This window comes from Ahaetulla prasina, chromosome 14, assembly GCF_028640845.1.
Source record: "Ahaetulla prasina isolate Xishuangbanna chromosome 14, ASM2864084v1, whole genome shotgun sequence".
Lineage (NCBI taxonomy): Eukaryota > Metazoa > Chordata > Lepidosauria > Squamata > Colubridae > Ahaetulla > Ahaetulla prasina.
In genome coordinates this window covers 16,454,656-16,481,737 of record NC_080552.1, presented here as the reverse complement: position 1 = coordinate 16,481,737, position 27,082 = coordinate 16,454,656, and the positions used below count along the sequence as shown (strand labels likewise).

Sequence of the window (27,082 nt, the reverse complement as noted above, 5' to 3'; positions counted from 1 at the left end):
GGGATCTGAAAGCTTCTTCAGCAACTGTGATATAGAACCATAGAAATAATACAGGCAGTTGTTGTTTAGCAGCTGCCTCCTTTAGCGATTATTTGCAGTTACAACGGTGATGAAAAAGTAACTATGACCGAATTTGTGAGCCTTGCGGGTCACGAAAGGAAAGCTGAAGTAAGTTCAGAAGCACACTGGCAGTTTCACTTAGTGATCGCCTCACTTAGTAACTGCTGGTGGTCACTAAACGAGGACTGCCTAGACTTATTTGGGACAGAGGACAGACATCTGGCTTAACGTTATAAACTTGAAATGTCACATCTGCATTTAAGAACGGTGCCTGTTAAGGGTACGTTAAAGACTGCTCCCTCAATGCTTTATAGAAAACATTTGTAAAAACCAGGCAAGGATGTAAATAACAATAAATATACCGTGAAAACTTTGCAGAAATGACATGCTTTTATTTGTGTTCAGACGGTTTAAAAAAATGATTGACGCTAACCAAAGAAAATACATTTTATAAGAAAAGGTATTCAAAACGGCTTCATCAGAATAAAATCATTGCAATGTCATAGCATCATTGTCGAGTTACCTAATGAGCACATGTTATTTATACCTACAATAAATTACCATCATTCTACTCAGATATTTGGCTAAAATATGAGGAAAAGCAACATAAAAATACAGTACTGATTATTTGACCGCTATGAACGCTGAAATACTGTGTTAAATTGGATTAAGTTCAGCAGTAAAATGAAACACCAGCCATAACAACCCAATTAGATACAACTCAGTTTTAAAATACACTGTTTTAGGTTCGGAGGTCTGAGCTGAGAAAATTTGGAGAAACAGAAAAATAAGTTCCTTGTCTGGAAAAGATGGCCTCCTTTTCATGATCAGTCTTTTCCAGAAAAGAAGCACATTTAGAAGGACTAGTTCTAACTTTATTATAAAGGTAAAGGTAAAGGTTCCCCTCGCGCATACGTGCTAGTCATTGCCGACTCTAGGGGGGGCAGTGCTCATCTCCGTTTCAAAGCCGAAGAGCCAGCGCTGTCCGAAGACGTCTCCGTGGTCATGTGGCCGGCATGACTCAATGCCAAAGGCACACTGAACGCTGTTACCTTCCCATCAAAGATGGTCCCTATTTTTTCTACTTGCATTTTTACGTGCTTTCGAAACTGCTAGGTTGGCAGAAGCTGGGACAAGTCACGGGAGCTCACCCCGTTACACGGCAGCACTAGGGATTCGAACTGCTGAGCTGCCGACCTTTCGATCGACAAGCTCAACGTCCTAGCCCCTGAGCCACCCTTAACTTTATTATAATTTTAAAATTTTAATTTTAATTTTAAAATTTTAAAACCAGAATTTTAAATTTTAAGAATTTTAAAACCAGCATAATGGCAAGAGCAGTGAAAGCTACAATCCAGCAGGTCTGGAAGGGGAGAAGTCTAGAGATCTGCAATAAATCATCTTAACGGTCGATCAAATTGTTGTGACATCCTTGAGCAAATTCTGATTATTACAAAATAGAATAAAAGCGTGGAACTCTAATCATTATAAAGCAGCGGTGCATTCTTAGAAGCCTCTGGAGCATCGAATGAAATGCAAAGCAGTCATTGGCAAGGAAAATTTAACAAAGATTTTCACTTCTGTTTTTCATACTGATGGGATGCTTCCTGTGGGATGGTGCCATTTTCGGGAGCCTTCAGAAGTTTCTGAAGAAACGTTTCCATCTTGGGGTTGATGCCCTCCTTCATCAGTGTAATGTTTTCACCCTACAATGAAAGAAATTTCGAAGAGATAAATGTAAATTGGGGGTTTTGTCATCGTCTGCAAAATGAAAGCGAAAATATGTCCTTCCGGTGAATGGTATTTTGTTGTTGTTGTTGAATGACCCCATAACCCCTTATGGGGTGGAGTCGGGCATTGAATGGAGCTGAGTGTTTACTGGCTGGATGCCCTTCCTGTCGCCAATGCGGAGTTTGCAGCAATATTCTCATTGTGCCCAGAGTGAGAAATATCTGCCTCTACCTAGGATCAAACTCGCAGCCTCCTGGTTGTGAGGCGACAGTTCCACCTCTATGCCACCGCACCACTCACTTCCAGTGAATGGTATGCAGGTATGGAAGTATTTATTACTGTTTCTTCAACAAATAAGAACTTGTTAATAGACACCTGGGCTTCTCAAGAGACTTTATCACTCTGCTTGTTATGGTCTAGCTGGCCCACTATTTCTCATCTTTGGCAACTCTAAAGATGGATGGACTTTCAGCTCCCAGAATTCCTTAGCCAGCATGGCTGGATGTGATGGAATCTGGCTCTGGTTTGCAGGAGAGAAGGGCTCTTTCTCCAGGAAGTAAAAGATAAATCAACTTTGAGTGGTTGGTATGCAGGAAGAAACCCAGAAAGGGATCCTCCCTAAAACTTTCCCAAATTTTAACCGATTCTTATGCAGAATGTGCTTTAGTTTGGCAAGATTCCTGTCCAGAGGCAAACACCAATAAAGAAACTAATCTGAGCAACTCATCATGTCGTTCTTAGTTCTCTGCACCTGACACTGGCTGGGGCAGGTGTCAGCAATCTGCGGCTCCTGAGCCGCATGCGGCTCTTTGGGCCCTCTACTGTGGCTCCCTGTTGGGTGATCCCACTGGCCCTGCCCCTCCCCCTCCCCTCCCAATCACTCCTTGCCTGGCCTGAGAAGGTAAGGGAGACGGCAGGGAATGGAGAAGCAGACAGGGCAGAGACAGAGAGATACAGAGAGAGGGGGAGCGAGAAAGACATAGAGATACAGAGGGGGGGGAGAGAGAGAGGAGAGGGAAGGAGGGAGAGAGAAAGAGATGTCAAAAGGGTTTTGTGGTTCCTGGTGTTTTCTGTGGGAAACGGATCTAAATGGCTCTTTTGAGTGTTTAAGGTTGCAGACCCCTGGGCTGGGGAATTCTAGCACCTACCGTATATACTCGAATATAAGCCGATCCGAGTATAAGCCGAGGTCCCCAATTTTACCCCAAAAAACTGGGGTAAACTGGGGACTCGAGTATGGAAATGAGGCACCTGAAACCCTCCCTCCCTCGGCCGAGAAGGCTGGCGGCTCCCCCGCCCCGCCCTCTCACTGCACCGGCAGGGCTTCCCCGCGCTAAAGCAAAAGCCCGCCAAGTTCGCGCCGGCCGGTATGTGAAAAAAAGAAAAAAAAAAAAAAAAAAAAACTCGAGTATAAGCCGTATATACTCGAGTATAAGCCGAGGGGACGTTTTTCAGCACAAAAAACGTGCTGAAAAACTCGGCTTATACTCGAGTATATACGGTAGCTTAAAAGTCGCCAAAGTTAAGAAATGCTGGGCTAACTCAAATCTTTCTGAAAAGCATAAAGCTGGAACAGGAACGCCAAGTCAACTCTCATATCATTTGAAAAAATAGAAACTACTGGCCAGCTGTTTGGCATGCAACGGTCTATAAATATAACTGGTTAACATCCAGAAACAGTAACCAAAAATGCACAGAAAAACTCAGGTTTCAAACACTTTTACCATCTGCTCGCCGAACCAACCAAACGATCTTGCACTGCTCGAGAGAGACGAGTTGGCGAACTCCTTGTCGGATTGTTCCCCAGCCAAACTTTTCAACAGCGCTGCAGTTTTCCCAGGAAATCCGATCTCGTGCCCTTCCTTGATTTCACACACACAGTAACTTGGTAGTTCGGAACAACAGCAACCAGCTGGAGCCGTGGGCGGGATACAGATCGCCCCTCGTTTACAGGACTTGGATTCTAACACGCGTTCTCGACTAGGCAAGCTATCGACGTGATCCCCTCCCGCACGAGCGTCTCTGGGCTCCTTCGAAGAGAACGACTGGTCGGATTCGCTCCTGGTCCGATCAGGAGGTACTTCTCGAGTCATTTCCTGGCCAAGCTCGTGCGGAAAAGGCGGTCCTTGCTGGACTGTAGAAACACAATCACCGTTGTGTCCTTCTGTGAGCCCACATTTCTCTATGGAAGGCGCAGTGGCAGCGGCGTCACCATCACCGTCACCATGAGAGCCTCTGACTCTATCCCGCTCCAAGCCGAGAGATTCCCAATTGGCAAAGTTGACCTGATGGCATTTGGAAGCGGTTCGGGGTAGTGAATCGCTGCTTTCCCGTTCACCTTTAGGCCCGTTCCTTTGGCTGCATTTCACAAACTTTCCTCTGGGATCGTTGGGGTGATGGGATTTAGGATCGCTGACCCTTTTCAGGATAGAGGACCTGGAAATCATTTCGGAACTGAATTGCTTTCTGGTCTTTTTTCCGGTGGTTGAATGCTGGCTGCTGCAAATCTCAGCTGTTAATCTGGCAGAGGGACGATAGCCATTTCCTTGCGAGACTTTCTGCTCTTCAGTTTTCAAGATGACCGAGCGTTGAGGCCGATCTTCATGGGCTTTGGAGCCAAGAGTCTGGCTTGGTCTTGCAGCCAGAGGCTTTCTAGGTGGACATTTCTTGCCTGAAACACCTTCACCAGGTTTGGAAGAGGACTCCTGTCTTCTGATTTTAAATGGTGTGTAAGAATGCACGCCAACGTTATCTGCACCTTTCAAAGAGGGTACAAAGGCCTTCTGCGGAGTATTCCAAGCGGCCACGGAAGAAATTCTCTTTGATTTAGCAGGAGTGATACTGGAAGCTTTGGCTTTCCTCTTTATCTCTTTATCGCTTTGTCTTGTTCGTTGGCCTCTGAAAGATCAAAACATGATAGCCATCAACTTGAGCTTTTGGTGTCTGTTAAATCAGATGGTCTGTTAAATAGCAAATGGAATTTTATGCATGTGTAAAATGGGAGATGGAATGTTTTTATTATGTCTCAAGTCCACTAAATCCAACTCCAGTAAGTTGAGAGTTTGCACTATGCTTTTCTCATCTGAAACAAGATGCCAACAATCACAATACTCCCGGGCTGTCATACCTTTTTGCCTGATTCTCATGAAAAAGGATGGTGGAAAAATCCTTCTTGCGACCATCGCTGAAACTCTTAACACTTTTCGTCTCTCTTCTCTTACATTCTTGAGTTTTTTCCATTTCTTCAGGAGACATTTTCGAAGTCTTAAAAAAAGAATCAACAGAAATAAAACCCTTTCTCAAGCAACTTCGTATGCTATACACCCAGAGAAGCTCAAATCCACCCAGGAGCTGATACCACGACAGAAATACTGTATCCTTCTTAAAATACAAACTCTTATTCATTTAACTCAGTGGTGGGTTGCTACCGGTTCTACCCAGATCGGCAAACCGGTAGCGGCAGCAGGAGGCTCTGTCCACCTGTGCTGGATGCTTCTGTGCATGCGCAGAACCATCGCGCGCCTGCACGAGCGAACCGGTAGCAACGGGTTTTGCAACCCACTACTGATTTAACTCAAGAACATGATTCGGTACCTCCCGATCGTAACTGGTCCTCAGGATGCCGAAAGTTGGCTTTCCGCCATATGTAGAGAGCCTCTTTTGGTTCACAACATTTATTGAGTAATTACAATCAATAACTCAGACAGTTATTGATCGTGACCCGAACTTAATTTTGGAAATTAGGATTCCACGATTCAGTGGAAAAAGTGTTGATGGTAAGAGTCACCTTCTCAACTGGTATTTTCCAAAAGAAGGTACAGAACAGCTTCCTCTACTTGTTCTGACCTAGGCTTCCTTAGTAAGTATACAACACAATCTTAGTCCCGGCAAACCTCTTTTATTCATACGGCTGTGAATTACTGTGATGCACAGTCCAAAAGGCTTCTCAAACAGTCTTTCAGGGGAGTGTTTACAAACACCCACCTTATCTCCCTTGGAATGCTGCCAGAGAACTAATTGCCACATGCAGGGCAAGGCCAAACTTAGCACAGAGTCAAATAGAACTTTCCCAAAGCTTTTACTGACCAGGTGAACTAATTGCTTCCTATAAAAGCTCACATCCCGTTCGCTCCTCTTTTATGTCTTATGGGAGGGGCCACTCATCTCCAAGCCTTACTTCCAAGTCGACCCTTTTTTCTTAATTGTTCCTGCTTCCTGGCAGCTCTGCGCATGCGCAGACAGGGAACAGGCTCCCGCTGTTCTTCTGCCTCGCTGATGTCAGACTCCAGAGACTCTGGAGGCAGCAAAGAACTACCAGATAGCATTGGCCCGCTCTGTGCCTCTGATGCAAAGCCCTCATCCGAGCCTTCCCCAGACTCCAGGACTGGCCCACGTTCCTCCCCAACCTCCTCACTGTCCGAATCTGCTGCCAGCTCTACTGGTGGGCCACAACACTACTCTGGGCTTATGAAACTGGACAAAAGTAAGCATACAAATAATAATTTTTTAAAAAAGAATAAGAGTGGGATGAAAGGAGCAGAACTGTCAGAGCAGAGGAAGCAGGTTAATAAGATAGAGCCCCTTTCAGCAGAATGCTCAACTATTTATGAATTGATAATACCTCCTTTTGGAAACAAATGCTTCCGCAAACTGCTTTATAGTGAACAAATAAATCTCGTAAGCATGTCTGCCTGTCGCAGGACAATTTGTTTGCACAGCCTGCTGAGCCATAATGGGTCAATTCTCCTCCCACGCAGATCAAACAAATCGGACAGTGGATGAGTTTACCAAGTAGGTTCGATAAGCTATTACTGGTTCAGGCTTTGTGCTGCAGACTGTGGTTTATCAAACTGCCCGGTCGATGTTTACATTGTAAGCTAAAGCAAAGCCCCAAAAAATACAGGTAGCCCTCGAGTTACAAACATTCGTTTAGCGACCGTTTGAAGTTACAGCATCACTGAAAAAAGTTACAGCCAGTTCTCACAATCGTCGCTGCATTCCCACAGTCCTGTGATCACCATTCCACTGTGTGATTCGCTTAACCCTTGTGGTAAAAAGGTTACAAAACCAGGCGCGGCTCCCTTAACAACCGCCTTGATTAGCAACGGAAACCTGGGTTCCAATTGCAGTCGTAAACCGAAGCGTACCAATGCCATTTTGGTTTAGTGTCAGGTCTGATTAGAGTACATACCGCAGCGACGATAAGCTTGGATGCTGATGACACCAGTCTTTTCACTTCTTCCGGGGACAATGGCGGTATAGCGTTCAAATATAATTTGGAGAGGCTGCAGGACATCTTGTTTTGCCTGGCGGAGGAAAGTACGCTTAGTTCAAAGGGACCGCAAATGGGTTTTAATTCAGCTATTATTATTATCTCTTTTATTCATTAAACATGAAACTCATCACAAATACCATTGACTGGGGCTAATCAAATGTTGGGCTCAATTATGGCTGTAGGCCCATAAAGGAGAATAGTTGTAGCTCAGGGTCGAAATGAGGGCTCCTTGGTGCTCTCTGAGCTTAGTTGTTTTCTTGCAGACATTTCCTTACCGAACTAGATAACATCATCAGCGCTCAAGGAGAGTGTTCAAGGAACCAAGAGGAAATCTCACTCCTTCTACTGTGTTTCCCTGAAAATAAGACCCTGCCTTATATATTTTTTGAACCTCGAAATAAGCGCTTGGCGCTTATTATTATTTTGGGGCGCATGGAGCAAGACGGGGATCCTCTTGCCATCTTACCTGATTATCACCTCTGTCTCCCTAAACCTAACCCGAGGAAATGGCGGGGACCGGCTGCTCATGCACTTAAATATTTTCGGGGAGGCTTATTTTCGGGGAGGACTTATTTTAGCGCATGCGCTCAAAAGCCCGATTGGGCTTATTATCCAGGGAGGTCTTATTTTCAGGGAAACAGGGTAGCAGTGACGATGTTACTTAGTTAGGTGAGCAATGAAATGTTTGCAAGAAAACAAGCAAGCTCAGAGACCACCAAGGACCCCTCTTTACTGTGGTCCATCACCTCGCCTTCTCCTCCATAGAGAGCATCCATTGCACTCAATGACATTACCTCGTCCTGCTCTTCATTTTCACCTCGTTTATTCTGTCAGGTACATAATCCTACAAAGAGACAGACTACTTCATTCGCTTGTCTATCATCAGACATAATACAGATTCTTTTTAGAAAGTAGGAAAGCAAGCCAGAAAAATCACATCCAAAAAGGATAAATTGAAGGTTTATTAATATAGAAAGGCTATGGATTAGGTCAGGGATGAAATCCAGCAGGTTTTGGAGAAAAGGTAGCAGAAATTTTGAGTAGTTTGGAGAACCGGCAAATAGCACCTCTGGCTGGCCCCCGAGTGGGGTGGGAATGAAGATTTTGGAGTATCCTTCCCCTGGAGTGGGGTGGAAATGGAGATTTTGCAATATCCTTCCCATGGAGTGGGAATGGAGATTTTACAGCATCCTTCCCCTGGAGTGGGGAGGGAATGGAGATTTTACAGTATCCTTCCCCTGCCATGCCCACCAAGCCACGCCCCCAGAACCGGTAGTAAAAAAAATTGGATTTCACCATTGAACTAGGTCAGGTCAAATTTAATGCAGAGGAACATTTTTTTTCCGTTCATTTCATTACTCCATTCATTTTCATAATGAGAAGCTGAATTGCTTTCACGATTTCTTGGAAAACTCACATTTGTTCAATTCCTGGTTGAGCAATTCTTTTCAAAAGGCTGTTTCACAAATCACAAGTTACTTTCCTAGAATGTTCCAGGTATTATAAGCTTGGGGTCTTCTTGAGAAGTCAAGAAACTTGCAGAGATATACATAAAAGCATAGGACAGGGGTCTGCAAACTTGGCTCTTTTAAAACTTGTGGACTTCAACAAGTCTTAAAAGAGCCAAGTTTGCAGACTCCTGGCATAGGATATTTCTCTTTGAGGATACGATCCGGTTAGGAACATGAGATATGTTTTGCTGCCTATTAGTTTACTTAAAATAATAATGAAGACTGAAAGAGTGATGGTAAAAATATTATGGCATTAAGGCAGCTTGGAGATCAGTCAGAACATTTCTTGCCTTGCCCTTCTGATCCACGTCTTGCCCCATTTAAGCTGCTCCTTTCATCAGAAAGAAAGTTGAATTAAAAACAGATACCGGAAGTGCCATCAACTGGTTTGGTGTTATAATGCAAGGTTTCCCAACCTCAGCAATTTCCAAATGCGCGGACCCAAAGGTGTTTTTTTCTTTCAAGAGGCAACGGGACTTCCTGGTTTTTCTTTGAAGATGTTTTGTTTCTCCTCCAAGAAGCTTCTTCAGCTCTCTGTATATGCATGAGTCAAAAAAGGGCTGTGAAAATATTTACAGACCCCTCACATCCGGGACATAAACTGTTTCAACTCCTACCCTCAAAACGATGCTATAGAGCAGGGGTCCCCAACCTTGGCAACTTTAAGCCTGGTGGACTTCAACTCCCAGAGTTCCCCAGCCAGCAAAGCTGCCAAGGTTGGGGATCCCTGCTATAGAGCACTGCACACCAGAACAACGAGACACGAGGACAGTTTTCCCCCGAACGCCATCACTCTGCTAAACAAATAATTCCCTCAACACTGTCAAACTATGTACTAAGTCTGCATTACTACTACTATTAATCTTCTCATCGTTCCCATCACCCATCTCCTCCCACTTATGACTGTAACTTTGTTGCTTGTATCCTTACGATTTATACTGATGTTTCCTGATTGCTTATTTGTCCCCTATGACTATCATTAAGTGTTGTACCTTATGATTCTTGATGAACGTATCTTTTCTTTTATGTATACTGAGAGCATACACACCAAAGACAAATTCCTTGTGTCTCCAATCACACTTGGCCAATAAAAAATTCTATTCTATTCTGTTCTGTTCTGTTCTGTTCTGTTCTGTTCTGTTCTGAAGAAGCTTCTTGGATGAGAAGCGAAATGTCTTCAAACAAAAAACATAAAGTCCAGTTGCCTCCTGAAAAAAAAGCACCATGTTTGAGACAAGCGTGACCTGGATGACGAAGAATCTCCATAGACATTTAATATGTGGGAACTTCAACTCCCAGAATTCCCTAGCCAGCATGCTTTAAAATATCTAGACTTCTTTCCCAGAATTCTAGGAGTTGAAGTCCACACATCTTAAAGTTGCTGAGGTTTAAAACACACCAGTCTAATGAATATGAACTGGAGCAAAACATAGTCCCAATTTTTTCCCCTTACATGGAATATATAAAAGGATGAATCTGAGTATTACTCGGGCCATCTTTTTAATAAGCTTTTCCACTTCCTTTTGCTTGGCCAGGTTTCCCTGGATTTTCCTGTTACATTCTTCAGCGTTGCCGATATAGGCTCGGAGGAATGCTTCCAGCTTAATCTTGGCAAAATTATGTTCCTTTGTCCTCTGCTCAGTCAGGTAAACAGGGTGCTGCAAGAAATTAAAACAACAACAACAAATGTATTAAAGAATATACAGACAAATACTTAGTTATTTATCTATCTCGCTCTCTCTATCATCTATCTGTTGTGGCCCACCAGTGGCCAGCAGAGCTGGCAGCAGATTCAGACAGTGTTGTGACCCAGGTTCCTGGACCTGGACTCCCGGACTCGGATGATTCAGAAAGTGAGGGAGAAGACCTGGCAAGGCCTGCTTCTCTTGGGCCCTCTCCCTCCCTGGCACCCACCCAAAGGGAGGAGGAGGGGCCGGCAAGGCCTGATTCTCCCGAGCCTTCTTCTGATTTGGCAACGCCCCAAGAACAGTTTTGGAGTGATGCAAGACTGCGCAGATGTGACTGGCGCGCGCAGCAGAGGAAGTGTTGGGACAAAGCCAAAGAATGATGGTCATGCAGTGACATCTGCAGAGACTATAAAAGGAGGCGGGACTTCCTGGTTTTTTGTCTTGGACAAAGCAATGAATTTGCGCGGGCAAACTGTATCAATGGAGGGAAGAATATATTCGTGAGTAATTCTGGCCTTATCTATAATTTCCTCGTTATCTCCAGAGACTTGGCAGGCCCGTGGGTAGACGTGGCCAGGACATTTATCTATGTAAATAAATTAGAAGAGAAGGCCTTTGACTGACTCTTTGTTGGGAGTATTGGGGGAGGGAAACAGAACAGACAGTGAGGAGGTTGGGGAGGATCATGGGCCGGTCCTGGAGTCTGGGGAAGGCTTTGATGAGGGCTCTGCATCGGAGGCAGAGATGGGACAAGGGCCATCCGTCAGTTATCAGCTACCTTCGGAATCGGAGATAAGTGGGGCAGAAGAACAGCTGGAGCCTGTTCCCGACGTGCACATGAGCAGAGCTGTCAGGAGAAGGGAACAATTAAGGAACAGGGGTCGACTTGGGAGTAAAGGCACAAGTGGACGCTGAATGGCCCCTCCCGCAGGGAATAAAAGGGGAGTGGCGTTTGCAGGAGACAATTAGTTTGTTTATTAGTGTGAAGATTTGCTTATCTGAGTTGGTGCCCCACAGAGACTCCTTGCCAAGTATTTCATTGTACAGTGTTGTGCCTGGAAGCTCTCAGCCTGGCAAGTATCCAAAGACTGATAAGGTCTGTTGTTGCTGGGACTTTTGAAAGGCTTATTGCTGGGACTTTTCTATATGTGAATGCTAGGAATTCACATTAGCCAAATAAAAAGGGGTTTTTCGGGACAAGGAATCTGTTTCATGAGTTTGTGAAGCCTAGGTCAGAACTCTATCTATCTATCTATCTATCTATCTATCTATCTATCTATCTATCTATCTATCTATCTATCTATCATCTAATTCTATCTATCTATCATCTACGGTATCTACCTACCTAATTCTAATCATGTGACTGTGGGGATGCTACAGTGGTTGTAAGTGCAAGGGGTGGATGTACACCTGCAAAGGAAATACACCCGTATTTGGAATTTGGGATTCAGCTACAAGATGGATAGGAAGGCTTACCAAATAGAAGTTTTCGGCCTCATCCCAGGTGAGGCCTGACGACTGGAAGGAGTTTTCCTTCCTCTGCACCTCAATGTAGTACTTTCTAAGGGAAGAAAAGCGTGTTTTTTAATGGATCATTTTGGGCGCTACCCAGCGCCAGTGTTAAAATCTCATGCCCGGAAAGTGTTTGCCTGCTCACTGTGGCCAAACCCTATTGGGATTGCAGCATGGCTGCATCAATTTGCAGGCAAAAAAGGAACAAGGACTTAATTTAGTCTGCCTTTATTTATTAAATGCATATGCCACCCAATTCCCAGCAACCAGAGTTATCTGTCTGTCTGTCTATCTATCCATCCATCTGTCCATCTATCATCTCTCTGTCTATCGTCCACCTGTCTACCTATCAATCTGTCTTCCTAGCCGTCTCCCTATCTAGCCATCTATCTATCTGCCTTATCCATTTGTCCATCTATCGTCCACCTGTCTACCTATCTATCCCTCTTCCTATCCGTCTCCGTCTCCCTATCTAGCCATCTATCTATCTGCCTGTCTATCCATTTGTCCATCTATCGTCCATCTATCTATCGTCCACCTGTCTCCCTATCTATCCATCTCCCTATCTATCCATCTGTCTGTCTGTCTATCTGTCTATCATCCATCTGTCTATCATCCACCTGTCTACCTATCTATCCATCTCTCTATCTATCCATCTGTCTGACTGTCTGTCTGTCTATCATCCATCTGTCTATCGTCCACCTGTCTACCTATCTATCCATCTCTCTATCTATCCATCTGTCTGACTGTCTGTCTGTCTATCATCCATCTGTCTATCGTCCACCTGTCTACCTATCTATCTATCTGTCTCCCTATCCATCTCCCTATCTAGCCATCTATCTGTCTATCATCCATCTGTCTATCGTCCACCTGTCTACCTATCTATCTGTCTCCCTATCCATCTCCCTATCTAGCCATCTATCTGTCTGCCTGCCTGTCTATCCATCTGTCCATCTATTGTCCATCTATCTGTCCATCCATCTATCATCCATCCTATCTATCCGTCTATCCCCTCCTCCATCTATCTATCTATTGTCCATCCATCTATCTATCGTAGGGCAATAATGTTAAAAATCACAATTACATTCTCAGATGATCAAATATAAAGCTATTTTCTCTACTTACAAATCCAAAGACAGACTATTTATTTAAAAACGTGTAAAAACAAGGGGGAAACGGCAAACATTAAAAAACAAAACAAAACAGGATGGGAACAAAGAAAAAAAAAGACACATATCAACCCACCCATCCACCCAGAGGATGGAATGGAGAGTACTCTGCACATTCTCAGGAACCCGCATGCCCCTGCCTTGCTTTCCCAGGGATTTCTCCACCCTCCCTCCGACCAGCCCGGCCCAGCCCTTACAGCCGATGAGCCACCGAGCGGACCAGCCTTCGCTCCGACCCCAAGCCGCCCAGCAGCCCCGCCGCCATCGATCCGGCCCGGTGAGCCCAAACGACGCACGACTCCACACAACCCAGAGCCTGGATCGCGTTCTGTGGTTTCCCTGACAACCTCCGAAGGAAGTGCCTTTTGCCGAATTGACGGCAGTGTCCTCCAATGGGATAAAAGGATCCCATACCCGGGGCGGTCCCTAATGAAGACATAGAGACATAATATAGAGCGGCATGCTTCGTTTGTGGACAGTCGAACGAGCTTCCCGCCGCGCGCAACCGTCTCGAGGTTTTAAATTATGGATTAAGGACGTCTTACGTCGAACAGGGCGCCACGACGGGGCTGTGGCCGCAGGAGCCTCGTTACGTCATCAATCCACGCCCAGGCAGCATGGCGAAGGCCGCGGCAGGCTGTGGCCTTCTGCTGATCCGTGAGCAGTGCCTGCTCGGCGTCCGCTGGGAAGGTAGAGCGTTTGGCGGGATAGCTGCTCCCTCTTCTTCTCGGGATCCCCACGTGATTCTCCCAACCCTGCCCTTAGAACCCTCACTCGGATGCCTCCTTTGCCCTCCTTGAATTAACTCCCCACTCGGATGGTTTCTTACTACGATTCCCAGAATTCCCGGCAGGCAGCCATCTTGGAAAGGGACTTTGGTTCAGGCCGCTGGAGGAGGTGGCTTGGATGGGAGGCTGAGCAGGTGTCTAAGGAAGTGCCAGTATTGAGCTCACCCTCCTATTGCTACTATTACTGCTCCTCCTCCTCCTAGTAGTAATGTTACTACTATTAGAATATCCCCTACTGTTCTTTATTTGCGTTTTTTTTTAAGTAGTTGTGGTGGTTTTATGGGTTTACCTGTTGCTTTTAAAGTTTGTTTTTTTATTGGATTGCTGTCTTTTAGCCACTTAGATCAGATGGGCCACCCTACAAATTGAATAAATCAATAGCTTAATAAATGTTCCACCTCTTCTAATTGTCTCCGTACAACAACCGTGTTAAGTAGGACAGACAAGAGTCACCCGAATCCAACACCATGCATTGCCAGACTACATGGATGTTTGGCTGCTGAAATCCTAACTTGGAGCGTTTGTGGGTAAAAAAAGTAACAAGTTGGAAGGGACCTTGGAGGTCATCTAGTCCAACCCCTTGCTCACGCAGGAGACCTGTACTAGGGATTCGAACCGCCGAACTGCCGACCTTCCTGATCGACTAAGACACTGAGCCACCTAGTCAGACTGGTGTTTTGTGGTTGTCGTGTCCCACTCCTCCGCTGACGGCCGGGTCAGGGAAATCCGAATCAGGCTTGCCTCTGCAGCTCTGCCAAAGTCCTAGCAAAGTCCTCAGGACAGGCAGGAGACCAGAAAGTGACTTCAGCAAGATATGTTTAGACTTTGCCTGACTCAGAGAATGCCAGAAAGCAGATCCTTTATATAGGCTGTGGGGTGTGGCTCCATGACTCAGCACTTATCCAGGCCTGCCCCTCCCTTCCTTCTGTTGCCTCTGTCTATCAAGTCTTCTGAAGCGAGGGTCACTCCAGTCTGCAGCTGTTGGTAATTGACCTTCCTCAGGCTCACATGCTGTGGAGGAGGGGGAGGGGTCTAGTTGCTCCGTTTGCCTGGGCATGGAGCCAGGGCTGGGGGCTGGAGGCACTTCCTCCTCTTCAGCCTGTCTGGGCATGGAGCCAGGGCTGGGGCCGGGAGGCATACTAGGACATTCCTCCGTGTTCGGAAGCAGATAAGAAGACCCCGGCTGTGGTGAGATCGGACGAGACACAACAGTGGTTTGTGTGGAAGTCCACCCAAGAAAGTCAAGATGGCAGCCACTAAGCGTTCAATGAAAGCTCTGCTTTTTACGTGCATCGTGATTTTTGTTGTGGGCTGCCAATTGGATTTTCTGGGACCCTTCCTGGAACCATGGTTAACTAAATCCAGGCTGTGCAAAGTTTTCCTATTTAATTATCGGAACAACCCTACGTAGCTGGGTGCATTGAGAAAGCAACTCATCCTATTTCTGATTGAGACTTCCTGTCAGTGATTAAAGCACCTCGATTATGTAATTGTTTAAGCTCAACAGAGGTTTTTGAGCTTGGACAAGCATTTTGTACCAAACACTATAAGACCATGATGGTGAACCTATGGCATGTGTGCCAGAGGAGGCACGCAGAGGCCCTTCTGTGGGCGTGCGCGCCGCTGCCAGCTGCTTGTTGTGCCTCGTCCTCCCTCCTCTCCTCAGCCGGTCCCCTCCCGTCTACACCCGGGCCTGTTAGCAGACTCGAAGTCTGATAATGAAGATGAACGGCCTGTCATGTCTCCAGCCCCCGGCCCTGGCCCCATGCCCAGACAAGATGTCAGGAATGAACAAACAAACCTCACTCCTAGAGCGTGTGAACAGGGAGCCAGCTACGTGCTGGAATTACCGACAGCAGATCCAGCTGAAGAGAATTCACAGTGGGAGGATCCTCGCTTCTGGAGATCTGAGAGGCGACGCCAGCAGAAGAAAGGGTGGGGCAGGCCTGGATAAATGCTGAGTCATGGAGCCACACCCCACAGCCTATATAAAGGACCTGCTTGGGGCCTTCCAACCTTGAGTCAAGCAAAGTCTCATCTAGTTTCCTGAAGTCACAACTTGGACACCTGCCTGCCCTGAGAAATCTGGAAGGAATTTGGCAAAGCTGCAGAGGTTTCGTTGCCACGCTTGATACGGACTTCCTAGATCCGGTCGTCGGAGGCGGAGGGGGACACGACAGTGCTCTTCGGGTTTCTGGTGTGTACATGCGCACCAGCCAGCTGATCTTCAGCATGCCGTAGCCACAGAAACCCGAAAATCAGTTGGCCAATGCACGTGCCAGCCACCTGGTCTTTGGATATCTGGCACTCCAGCATGTGTGATGACCATCTGGCCAGTGTGCATGCGTGTGCTGGAAACCATGCATGCGCACCAGCCAGCTGTTCTTCATGTTTCTGGGGCTCTGGTGCACACGGGCATTCTAGCTTGGGCACTTGGTGCTGAAAAAATTCGCCATCACTGCTATAGGGCCTCTTGCCCGAGCAGATGATTGGACTACAAGACCTTTAAGGTTCCTTCTAACACTGTTATTCTGTTAATATTGGTTCACTTAGACATTAATTGAAAAAATCACAAGCTGAAAGGGAAAAAGTTGATTTTTTAAAAAAAACTAATGAATTAGTTACATGCTTAGAAAGCTCTGAAAAAGTCCAAATAATGACTGCAGTCTTCTTTGATAGTAAACCAATGATTGTCTGTTTTGACAGGTGCAAAAAGAAGATGGGGCTTGCAATTCCTACGCTCCCCTTACAGGTTTTGTAGCAGCAGAATAGTTTTGGATGATATCAACAAGCCGATGATTGACCGAATAATCAGAGTGGATCACGCGGGTGAATATGGGGCAAATCGCATTTATGCCGGTCAGATGGCTGTCTTAGGCAGAAGTTCAGTAGGACCAGTCATTCGTGTAAGTATTTTTATCCCACTGATTTCATTGTTCTTGTTCTAATACTTTTTCTATACTTTAAGTTGAGTTGAGTTGAGTTGAATTGAACAGAACAGAATTCTTTATTGGCCAAGTGTGATTGGACATACCAAGGAATTTGTCTTTGGTGCATAGACTCTCAGTATACATCAAAAGAAAAGATACATTCGTCAGTGATAAGATACAACACTTAATGATAGTCATAGGGTACAAATAAGGAATCAAATCATACTAGAATAGAATAGAGGGCTGTGAAAATATTTACAGACCCCTCGCCTCCTGGACATAAACTGTTTCAACTCTTACCCTCAAAACGACACTATAGAGCACTGCACACCAGAACAACTAGACACAAGGACAGTTTTTTCCCCGAACGCCATCACTCTGCTAAACAAATAATTCCCTCAACACTGTCAAACTATTTACTAAGTCTGCACTACTATTAGTCTTCTCACCGTTCCCATCACCCATCTCCTCCCACATATGACTGTATAACTATAACTTTGTTGCTTGTATCCTTACGATTTATATTGATATTGTTTCCTGATTGCTTATTTGTACCCTATGACTAGCATTAAGTGTTGTACCTTATGATTCTTGATGAACATAGCTTTTCTTTTATGTACACCGAGAGCATCTGCACCAAAGACAAATTCCTTGTGTGTCCAATCACACTTTTTTTTTTTTTTTACATTTATACCCCGCCCTTCTCCGAAGACTCAGGGCGGCTTACAGTGTATAAGGCAATAGTCTCATTGTATTTGTATATTTTTACAAAGTCAACTTATTGCCCCCCCAACAATCTGGGTCCTCATTTTACCTACCTTATAAAGGATGGAAGGCTGAGTCAACCTTGACACTTGGCCAATAAAGAATTCTATTCTATTCTATTCTGTTCTGTTCTGTTCTATTCTATTGTATTCTGTTCTATTCTATTTGTTTAGCAGAGTGATGGCGTTTGGGAAAAAACTGTTCATGTGTCTAGATATTCTGGTGTGCAGTGCCCTATCGCGTCATTTTGACGGTAGGAGTTGAAACAGTTTATGTCCAGAATATAACTGGTAGCCAGAATAGATTTTTTTTTTACAATTACTTTATATAGTTAATTCCCCACAGTGATTTGTGGAGTAAACCATTTTTGGTTGGAATCCCGTGTTGCTATGGTTGTCTTTGACTTACAGCTGTTTGCTTAATGACAGTTCAAAGTTGCAAGGGCGGGGGCAGGGGGAAGCTATTTACAACCTGTCCTCGCATTTATCACTGTTTATGACACCCTGTGATCATCTGACTGAAATGCAAATGTTTCGCAACCAGCTCGCATTTACCACTGTTTGTCGCATCCTGCAGTCACTCGATCACAATTTGAGACCTTCCCGTCTTTCCGACAAAAGAATCAATCGAGGAAACTGGATTCCCTTTAAAAACCACACGTTTTCCTTAACAACTGCTGTGATTTTGCCTAACCACCACATTAAAAATGGTCATAAAATTGCTCATGGTCACAGGGTGACTCACTTTACGACTGTCCTGACTTATGAGAGACATCCAGGTTCCCAACGGTGAACATAAGTCAAGGACTACCTGCATGATTAGATTAGTTCTGGCATAGACTGTTAAGATTGCCTGCATCTAACTCAGCGGTAGTCAACCTTTTTATACCCACCGCCCACTTTTGTATCTCTGTTAGTAGTAAAATTTTCTAACCGCCCACCGGTTCCACAGTAATGTGCCATGTATCATCATCTGTGCATGCCTCTTGCGCATTGTGGATTGGCTTTGGGGGGGGGGGCGCCAGCTACCAGCTCTGCTTGTCTGTTACAGCTGGGTGGTGTGGGAGGGAGATGCGCGAGCTATTCTGGGACGAGGCTCTTTGGTTTGCGGTCACACTATAGTTTCACTTACGTAACGTGAACTAAACTTATGCGCGGGCGATACAAATAGTATGTTTTCAGAAATTTAAATTGTCACGAGGAATTTTATGAAAACCTAATGAAAATGTTTTTAAATAATGCTATGAAAATTTTTTAAAAAGTCAATTAAATTTTAAAAAAAGGAAAGTGCTTCAGTATCAGACAAAATCCTTACCGCCCACCGTGAAAGCTGGAACGCCCACTAGTGGGCGGTAGGGACCAGGTTGACTACCACTGATCTAACCATTGTTTATTGAAAGCATGGTTTGTGGCTCAGAGCAGTGTATGAACTCCTATGGGCTTCATGATGGTTTAGCAAACTTAAAAGACTGTGGTGTGTATCTCCAGATTGAGAGAACATACAGATATTAGACTTCTGGACTATGGGGAACCATCTTTGTGTTTTTTATTTTAATCCAGCAAATGTGGGAACAAGAAAAGGACCATTTGAAACAAATGAAGGACTTGGTGATTTTGTACAGAGTCCGTCCAACCATTTTGTTACCTCTGTGGGACGTTGCAGGTTATATGTTAGGTGAGCATCAGTGTTTTTCTTTTCCTAATACATACAGACATACATACATGCATACATACATACATATATATATATGTTTTCTGAGGTTTTCATGGGTGTTTGTATGTAGGTCTTTGGTTATTCGGGTTTTCTCCTGCGTAAAATTGGAAGCGTCTTGGCGACGTTTCGACGAAATCTCATTTGTCATCTTCAGGCTTCAGCTTTGTGCTTCAAGCACGAAGCTGAAGCCTGAAGATGACGAATGAGACTTCGTCGAAATGTCGCCAAGACACTTCCAATTTTACGCGGGAGAAAACCTGAATAACCAAAGACCTACATATATACATACATACATACATACATACTTACATACATACATATATATCTGAGATATGTATCCTCCCAAGCGCAGCTCTGATTTTGATGTTTTACCTGTAGGTGCTGGCACAGCTTTGCTTGGGAAAAAAGCTGCCATGGCCTGCACGGTGGCTGTGGAAGAAAGCGTTGCTGTGCATTACAACAACCAGATCAGGGTCCTCGTAGAAGAAGACCCCGAGAAATACAAGGAGTTATTACAGGTATCCCTGTGCTAAAAAGTTACAGATATAATCTACCTTATGATATTGTTTTTGATTTAATTTAGAGCAGCGTTTTTCAAACTTGACAAAAGTTCTGTGGATTTCAACTCTGCAGCATGCTAGTTGGGGAATTCTGGGAGTTGAAGTCCACACCCCTTAAAAGTTCCTCAGTACGACTGGGGAATTCTGGGAGTTGAAGTCCAAAACACCAATAAAAGTTCCTCAGTACAACTGTGGAATTCTGGGAGTTGAAGTCCAAAACACCAATAAAAGTTCCTCAGTACAACTGGGGAATTCTGGGAGTTAAAGTCCAAAATACCAATTATTTTTATTTATTTATTTTATTTTATTTTATTTATCAAACTTCTATACCGCCCTTCTCCCGAAGGACTCAGGGCGGTGTACAGCCTTCATTTAAAACAGTTAATATACATATTAAAATAATAATTAAAAAGCTTATTCAATAAAAGGCCAAATTAAAACCGTCAATTGACCATCTAAAATACCCAATAAAATTACCATTAAAAGTTTAAAATTTAAATTTAGAATTTAAAAAATCAGGCCAGTCCCACTTGTATAAATAAATAAATTTTCAGTTCCCGGCGGAAGGTCCGAAGGTCAGGCAATTGGCGTAAACCGGGGGGAAGTTCGTTCCAGAGAGTAGGTGCTCCCACAGAGAAGGACCTTCCCCTGGGGGCCGCCAGCCGACACTGCTTGGCGGACGGCACCCTGAGAAGACCCTCTCTGTGAGAGCGTACGGGTCGGTGGGAGGCATGTGGAAACAGCAGGCGGTCCCGTAAGTACCCAGGCCCTAAGCCATGGAGCGCTTTGAAGATGGTAACCAAAACCTTGAAGCGCACCCGGAAGACCACAGGTAGCCAGTGCAGACTGCGCAGGAGTGGTGTTACCCGGGAGCAACGCGGTGCTCCCTCAATCACCCGCGCAGCTGCATTCTGGACTAACTGCAGTCTCCGGGTACACTTCAGGGGTAGCCCCATGTAGAGAGCATTGCAATAATCCAGTCGAGAAGTGACGAGAGCATGAGTGACCGTGCATAAGGCATCCCGGTCAAGAAAGGGGCGCAACTGGCGGACCAGGCGGACCTGGTAAAAAGCTCTCCTGGAGACGGCCGTCAAGTGATCTTCAAACGACAGCCGTTCATCCAGGAGAACGCCCAAGTTGCGCACCCTTTCCGTTGGGGCCAGTGACTCGCCCCCAACAGTCAGCCGCGGTTGCAGCTGACTGTACCGGGATGCCGGCATCCACAGCCACTCCGTCTTGGATGGATTGAGTCTGAGTCTGTTTCTCCCCATCCAGACCCGTACGGCCTCCAAACAACGGGACAGCACTTCGACAGCTTCGCTGGGGTGGCCTGGGGTGGAAAAGTACAGCTGAGTATCATCAGCGTACAGATGATAACTCACCCCAAAGCCACTGATGACCTCGCCCAACGGCTTCATGTAGATGTTGAACAGGAGAGGCGAGAGAATCGACCCCTGCGGCACCCCACAAGTGAGGCGCCTTGCGGCCGATCTCTGCCCCCCTGTAAAAGTTCCTCAGTACAACTGGGGAATTCTGGGAGTTGAAGTCCAAAACACCAATAAAAGTTCCTCAGTACAACTGTGGAATTCTGGAGGGATGCAGGAGCTGAAAACCGGCCGCTTGGAAGCTGTAGGCTACTCTGACGTTGTAGATTTTCATCTAAAGCGTATCCGCAAATGCCGTTTTCTGGCATTTTTTTTTTTACGTATGTCTTGTTTTCTCACTTGACTTGCTTCTGGGATACAACCCCCCCTCCCCACCAGATCATCAAGAAATTTCGCGATGAAGAGATGGAGCATCACGACACTGGGCTTGAGTACGATGCTGAATTGGTAAGTTGGCAATCAACCAGGTTTGTTTTTCTTCCCTACAACCTCTTTGGCCGAAGAGGTTGTAGAAAAAAATGCTTTTAAAAGGCTCCTCTGACGATCCCAGCTGAGTTGCCTGATCGTCAGAGGCTTTTTCTTTTCCTAATACATACAGACATACATACATATATATCTGAGATATGTATCCTCCCAAGCGCAGCTCTGATTTTGATGTTTTACCTGTAGGTGCTGGCACAGCTTTGCTTGGGAAAAAAGCTGCCATGGCCTGCACGGTGGCTGTGGAAGAAAGCGTTGCTGTGCATTACAACAACCAGATCAGGGTCCTCGTAGAAGAAGACCCCGAGAAATACAAGGAGTTATTACAGGTATCCCTGTGCTAAAAAGTTACAGATATAATCTACCTTATGATATTGTTTTTGATTTAATTTAGAGCAGCGTTTTTCAAACTTGACAAAAGTTCTGTGGATTTCAACTCTGCAGCATGCTAGTTGGGGAATTCTGGGAGTTGAAGTCCACACCCCTTAAAAGTTCCTCAGTACGACTGGGGAATTCTGGGAGTTGAAGTCCAAAACACCAATAAAAGTTCCTCAGTACAACTGTGGAATTCTGGGAGTTGAAGTCCAAAACACCAATAAAAGTTCCTCAGTACAACTGGGGAATTCTGGGAGTTAAAGTCCAAAATACCAATTATTTTTATTTATTTATTTTATTTTATTTTATTTATCAAACTTCTATACCGCCCTTCTCCCGAAGGACTCAGGGCGGTGTACAGCCTTCATTTAAAACAGTTAATATACATATTAAAATAACAATTAAAAAGCTTATTCAATAAAAGGCCAAATTAAAACCGTCAATTGACCATCTAAAATACCCAATAAAATTACCATTAAAAGTTTAAAATTTAAATTTAGAATTTAAAAAATCAGGCCAGTCCCGCTTGTATAAATAAATAAGTTTTCAGTTCCCGGCGGAAGGTCCGAAGGTCAGGCAATTGGCGTAAACCGGGGGGAAGTTCGTTCCAGAGAGTAGGTGCTCCTACAGAGAAGGACCTTCCTGGGGCCGCCAGCCGACACTGCTTGGCGGACGGCACTGAGAAGACCCTCTCTGTGAGAGCGTGCGGGTCGGTGGGAGGCATGTGGAAACAGCAGGCGGTCCCGTAAGTACCGGGCCCTAAGCCATGGGCGCTTTGAAGATGGTAACCAAAACCTTGAAGCGCACCGGAAGACCACAGGTAGCCAGTGCAGACTGCGCAGGAGTGGTGTTACCGGGAGCAACGCGGTGCTCCCTCAATCACCCGCGCAGCTGCATTCTGACTAACTGCAGTCTCCGGTACACTTCAGGGGTAGCCCCATGTAGAGAGCATTGCAATAATCCAGTCGAGAAGTGACGAGAGCATGAGTGACCGTGCATAAGGCATCCCGGTCAAGAAAGGGGCGCAACTGGCGGACCAGGCGGACCTGGTAAAAAGCTCTCCTGGAGACGGCCGTCAAGTGATCTTCAAACGACAGCCGTTCATCCAGGAGAACGCCCAAGTTGCGCACCCTTTCCGTTGGGGCCAGTGACTCGCCCCCAACAGTCAGCCGCGGTTGCAGCTGACTGTACCGGGATGCCGGCATCCACAGCCACTCCGTCTTGGATGGATTGAGTCTGAGTCTGTTTCTCCCCATCCAGACCCGCACGGCCTCCCGACAACGGGACAGCCCTCTGACAGCTTCGCTGGGGTGGCCTGGGGTGGAAAAGTACAGCTGAGTATCATCAGCGTACAGATGATAACTCACCCCAAAGCCACTGATGACCTCGCCCAACGGCTTCATGTAGATGTTGAACAGGAGAGGCGAGAGAATCGACCCCTGCGGCACCCCACAAGTGAGGCGCCTTGCGGCCGATCTCTGCCCCCCTGTAAAAGTTCCTCAGTACAACTGGGGAATTCTGGGAGTTGAAGTCCAAAACACCAATAAAAGTTCCTCAGTACAACTGTGGAATTCTGGAGGGATGCAGGAGCTGAAAACCGGCCGCTTGGAAGCTGTAGGCTACTCTGACGTTGTAGATTTTCATCTAAAGCGTATCCGCAAATGCCGTTTTCTGGCATATTTTTTTTTACGTATGTCTTGTTTTCTCACTTGACTTGCTTCTGGGATACAACCCCCCCTCCCCACCAGATCATCAAGAAATTTCGCGATGAAGAGATGGAGCATCACGACACTGGGCTTGAGTACGATGCTGAATTGGTAAGTTGGCAACCAACCAGGTTTTTTTTTTTTTTCCCTACAACCTCTTTGGCCGAAGAGGTTGTAGAAAAAAATGCTTTTAAAAGGCTCCTCTGACGATCCCAGCTGAGTTGCCTGATCGTCAGAGGCTTTTTTCTTTTCTTTTAAAGGTGAAGAAAAAAAAATGCTTTTAAAAGAAAAGAAAAGCCTCTGAGGATCAGGCAACTCAGCTGGGATCGTCAGAGGAGCCTTTTAAAAGCATTTTTTTCTACAACCTCTTCAGCCGAAGAGGTTATAGAAAAAATGCTTTTAAAAGTAAGTATGTAAATAGTGATGGTTAATGTACAGGGATTATTGAAGATAATATAATTAATGTAGGGTCGGGTCTGCCCAGCTACCATTTTAGAACGGTGGGGAGGGAGAAAGGAGGAGAGAGTAGGAGGTAGGAAAGAGGAGAAGAGGAAGGAAGAGGGGTAGAAGAGGGAGAAGGAAGGTGTAGGGTGGAGGGAGGAGAGGATGTAGATAAGAGAAGGAGAGGAAGGTCTGGAAAGTAGAAGAAGGTAGAAGAGGGAAGAGAGTTAAAAGGAGGGGGTGGTGACTGGGCAAGCCCGACTAATTGTATATGACTACATTGGATGAGTTGTTGGATATGAATGTAAAAATAAAACTTTTTTACAAAAAAAGAAGAAAAAAAAAGAAAGGAAAAAAGAAAAGTAAAAAAAAGTAAGTAAGTAAATAAATAAATAAATAGTTGGCTACGCCCACTTAGTCACATTCCCCCCACCACCAAGCCACACCCACAGAACCGGTAGTAATAAATTTTATATTTCATCGCTGCGCTGCCCTATACTATTCTGGACAAATGGCTGTCCAATCTCTCCTTCAAAAACCTCCAGCGATGTAGCACCCACAACCTCCGGAGTCAAGCCACTTCAGTGGTTGATCGTTCTCAGGAAATATCTCCATAATTTGAAGTTGGGTCTCTCTTTAATCATTTTCCACCCTTTCTTTGTCCTGCCCTGAGTTGCTTTGTGGAATAAGTGCCTCCGTTCTTCTTTGCTCTCGATTTAACTGGACTAGCAAAAGCAGCTTTAGCCTTGAGTTGTTGCTGGTAGCCGTTCTGAAGATAAAAGGAAAATATATAACAGTTCTAATAGCCAATGTTCTTTCTTTTTTTTCCTGCATAGACTCCGGGATATTCAATTTTGAAGAGTGCTATACAAATCGGATGTAAAGCAGCGATATTTTTATCGGAAAGAATTTAAATTTGGCCGCGGTAGATTTATAGTCTATATAGATGGGGATTCTTTTTGTTTTCTTCGTTCTTCTTTGTCGGTTGGGGAAAGCCGATGGTTACCATTTCGACTGTCTGAAATTGCTGGAAACTTGCTGGAGAAGTTACTCAACTGTTTTCATGTGCTTTCCACCTGAAAAACACCAACGCAGTTTTGCTGCCTTGTTTTTGATTTTTTTGTTTGGCAAACTCAACGTCTTTTTTCAGCGAAAGGGATTCCTTATAGAATAGCCGTTTAGCCTTCCCTCCCAAGAGAACATTATTATTATTATTATTAATTATTATTATTATTATTAAAGTTTGTACTGAAAAGCAAGTCACGCTGCTTAAAAACCAATCGTGTGTTTTCTAATGGAAGATTCAGGAGCAGACGTTTGTTGAAATCAATGGTGCTTCATTCCATCAAAGCTTTCTAAGAATTACATTTTAAGCTTTTTTTAAAAAAAACTTTTATTTAAAAATTAATTTTAAAAAAAATTAGAGCAGCTTTAGTGGGGCCAGATGTTGTAAAACATGTTGGATCCATAAGATGCATTACAAGTAGTCCTCATGACCACAATTGAGGCCAAAACCTCTGTTAAGTGAGACAAGTGAGTTTTACGACCTTCCTTACCACAGTTGTTCAGTGAATCCTTGCAGTTCTTAAATTAATAACACGGTTGTTAAGTGAATCTTACGGACTTTGCTTGTCAGGTCGCAAAAGGGGTCACGTGACCCCGGGATACTGCAACTGTCATAGATATGAGTCCATGTGTTGTAAATGTTGTGCCTTGATGAAGGTATCTTTTCTTTTATGTACACTGAGAGCATACGCACCAAAGACAAATTCCTTGTGTGTCCAATCACACTTGGCCAATAAAAAATTCTATTCTATTCTATTCTATTCTATTCTATTCTATTTCTAAGCGACTGAATTTTGATCACATAATCACGGGAATGCTGCAACGGTCGTTAAGTGTGAAAAACAGTCATAAGTCACTTTTTGCAGTGGCGTCGTAACTCTGAACTGTCACTAAATGTTGTAAGTCGAAGACCTGTGGAGCCTATTACACCTAGCATTTTATTTATTTTTTATTTATTGAATTTATATTGCTGCCTATTCACCCATGGTGAACTCAAGGCAGCTTACAGAGCAGAAAAATAATTTTATTATTATTGCGGTTTGTTGCACGGCCAGCCAGATGTTTTACACTGGAATTTGGCATTTTTCACCCACGTATTACAGTATTTAGGAATTGAGCCTTAGAATAGAATAGAATAGAATTAGAATTAGAATATTTTTTTTTTATTGGCCAAGTGTGATTGGACACACAAGGAATTTGTCTTGGTGCAGATGCTCTCAGTGTACATAAAAGAAAAGATACGTTCATCAAGGTACAATATTTACAACACAAATGATGGTCATAGGGTACAATTTAACACTTAATGATGCAACACTTGAGGATAAGCATAGGGTACAAATAAGCAATCAGGAACAATCGATATCAATATGAATCATAAGGATTACCTTGTCTTATGATAAGGATCATAAGAACAACTTTATTGTCACTTTAAACGTACACCGATTGGCATACCCAAAAATGAAATTCCGTAGCCTGCCGCTCTCAAAGGGTCAGCACTTCCAATATACACTTACATAAACATGGCAAAAAATATAGATAAATAAATAAATAAAAATTAGCCGTTGGATCCTCCTCCCACCCCAGCTGAGGGTGTTGCATGCTCCTTATCCAGAGGCAAGAAAGCTCTTTATCTGCCCAGGACAATACCTGGCATTCAGAGCTGGCAGCGGGCAGAGATGGCCAGCATCAGAAGCTCCAAAGTACAGGTAGTCCTTGACTTAGCAGCCATTCGTTTAGCGACCGTTCGAAGTTACGTCATTGGGGGGGGAAATGTGATCACCGGAACAAAATTTGGACGCTTGGCAACTTGACTCATACTTACGACGGTCGCCGCATCCTCAGGGGTCACGCAATCCCCCTTTGCGACCTTCTGGCAAGCGAAGTCGACGGGGAAGCCAGATTCGCTTCAGCGACCGTCTTTACTAACT

At 44.8% G+C, this 27,082-nt stretch overlaps 2 protein-coding genes and 1 long non-coding RNA gene across 6 annotated transcripts; 2 read left to right on the top strand and 1 right to left on the bottom strand.

Moving 5' to 3' along the window:
• Positions 1–420: 420 nt before the first annotated feature.
• Positions 421–13,542, bottom strand: LOC131185107 (uncharacterized). Of its 3 annotated transcripts, none has more exons than XM_058157241.1 (8): positions 13,392–13,542; positions 11,742–11,826; positions 10,065–10,235; positions 7,861–7,910; positions 6,983–7,097; positions 4,919–5,055; positions 3,516–4,689; positions 421–1,766 (listed from the first exon to the last, which is right to left on the bottom strand). In XM_058157241.1, exons 1-8 carry the CDS (start codon positions 13,406–13,408, stop codon positions 1,635–1,637), a joined length of 1,881 nt encoding a protein of 626 aa, XP_058013224.1. In that variant the 5' UTR covers positions 13,409–13,542; the 3' UTR covers positions 421–1,634. The 3 variants fall into 3 exon arrangements, with proteins under 3 accessions (XP_058013224.1, XP_058013222.1, XP_058013223.1); XM_058157239.1 differs by lacking the exon at positions 13,392–13,542 and adding an exon at positions 13,144–13,375 and having other exon boundaries at positions 557–1,766; XM_058157240.1 differs by lacking the exon at positions 13,392–13,542 and adding an exon at positions 13,144–13,375 and having other exon boundaries at positions 557–1,766; positions 10,095–10,235.
• COQ7 (coenzyme Q7, hydroxylase) lies at positions 13,426–25,805 on the top strand. Of its 2 annotated transcripts, XM_058157244.1 has the most exons (6): positions 13,426–13,636; positions 16,441–16,640; positions 18,989–19,103; positions 19,521–19,660; positions 21,466–21,534; positions 24,926–25,805. In XM_058157244.1, exons 1-6 carry the CDS (start codon positions 13,564–13,566, stop codon positions 25,001–25,003), a joined length of 675 nt encoding a protein of 224 aa, XP_058013227.1. In that variant the 5' UTR covers positions 13,426–13,563; the 3' UTR covers positions 25,004–25,805. The 2 variants fall into 2 exon arrangements, with proteins under 2 accessions (XP_058013227.1, XP_058013226.1); XM_058157243.1 differs by lacking the exon at positions 24,926–25,805 and having other exon boundaries at positions 21,466–21,647.
• LOC131185109 (uncharacterized) lies at positions 21,739–23,761 on the top strand. Its single transcript, XR_009152089.1, has 2 exons — positions 21,739–21,896; positions 23,691–23,761. It is a non-coding gene; the product is annotated as an uncharacterized LOC131185109 (long non-coding RNA).
• Positions 25,806–27,082: the final 1,277 nt, after the last annotated feature.

Excerpts from the sequence above, each read along its gene's own strand:
- LOC131185107 (XM_058157239.1), bottom strand. The coding sequence starts at position 13,358 with ATGGGATCCTTTTATCCCATTGGAGGACACTGCCGTCAATTCGGCAAA. Across the intron at positions 5,056-6,982 it reads CCAAGCTTATCGTCGCTGCG|ACTTCGAAAATGTCTCCTGA; the intron begins GTATGTACTCTA and ends TCTTTTTTTAAG. Across the intron at positions 1,767-3,515 it reads GTTGGTTCGGCGAGCAGATG|GGTGAAAACATTACACTGAT; the intron begins GTAAAAGTGTTT and ends CTTTCATTGTAG.
- COQ7 (XM_058157243.1), top strand. The coding sequence starts at position 13,564 with ATGGCGAAGGCCGCGGCAGGCTGTGGCCTTCTGCTGATCCGTGAGCAG. Across the intron at positions 13,637-16,440 it reads GCTCGGCGTCCGCTGGGAAG|GTGCAAAAAGAAGATGGGGC; the intron begins GTAGAGCGTTTG and ends CTGTTTTGACAG. Across the intron at positions 16,641-18,988 it reads CAGTAGGACCAGTCATTCGT|CAAATGTGGGAACAAGAAAA; the intron begins GTAAGTATTTTT and ends ATTTTAATCCAG.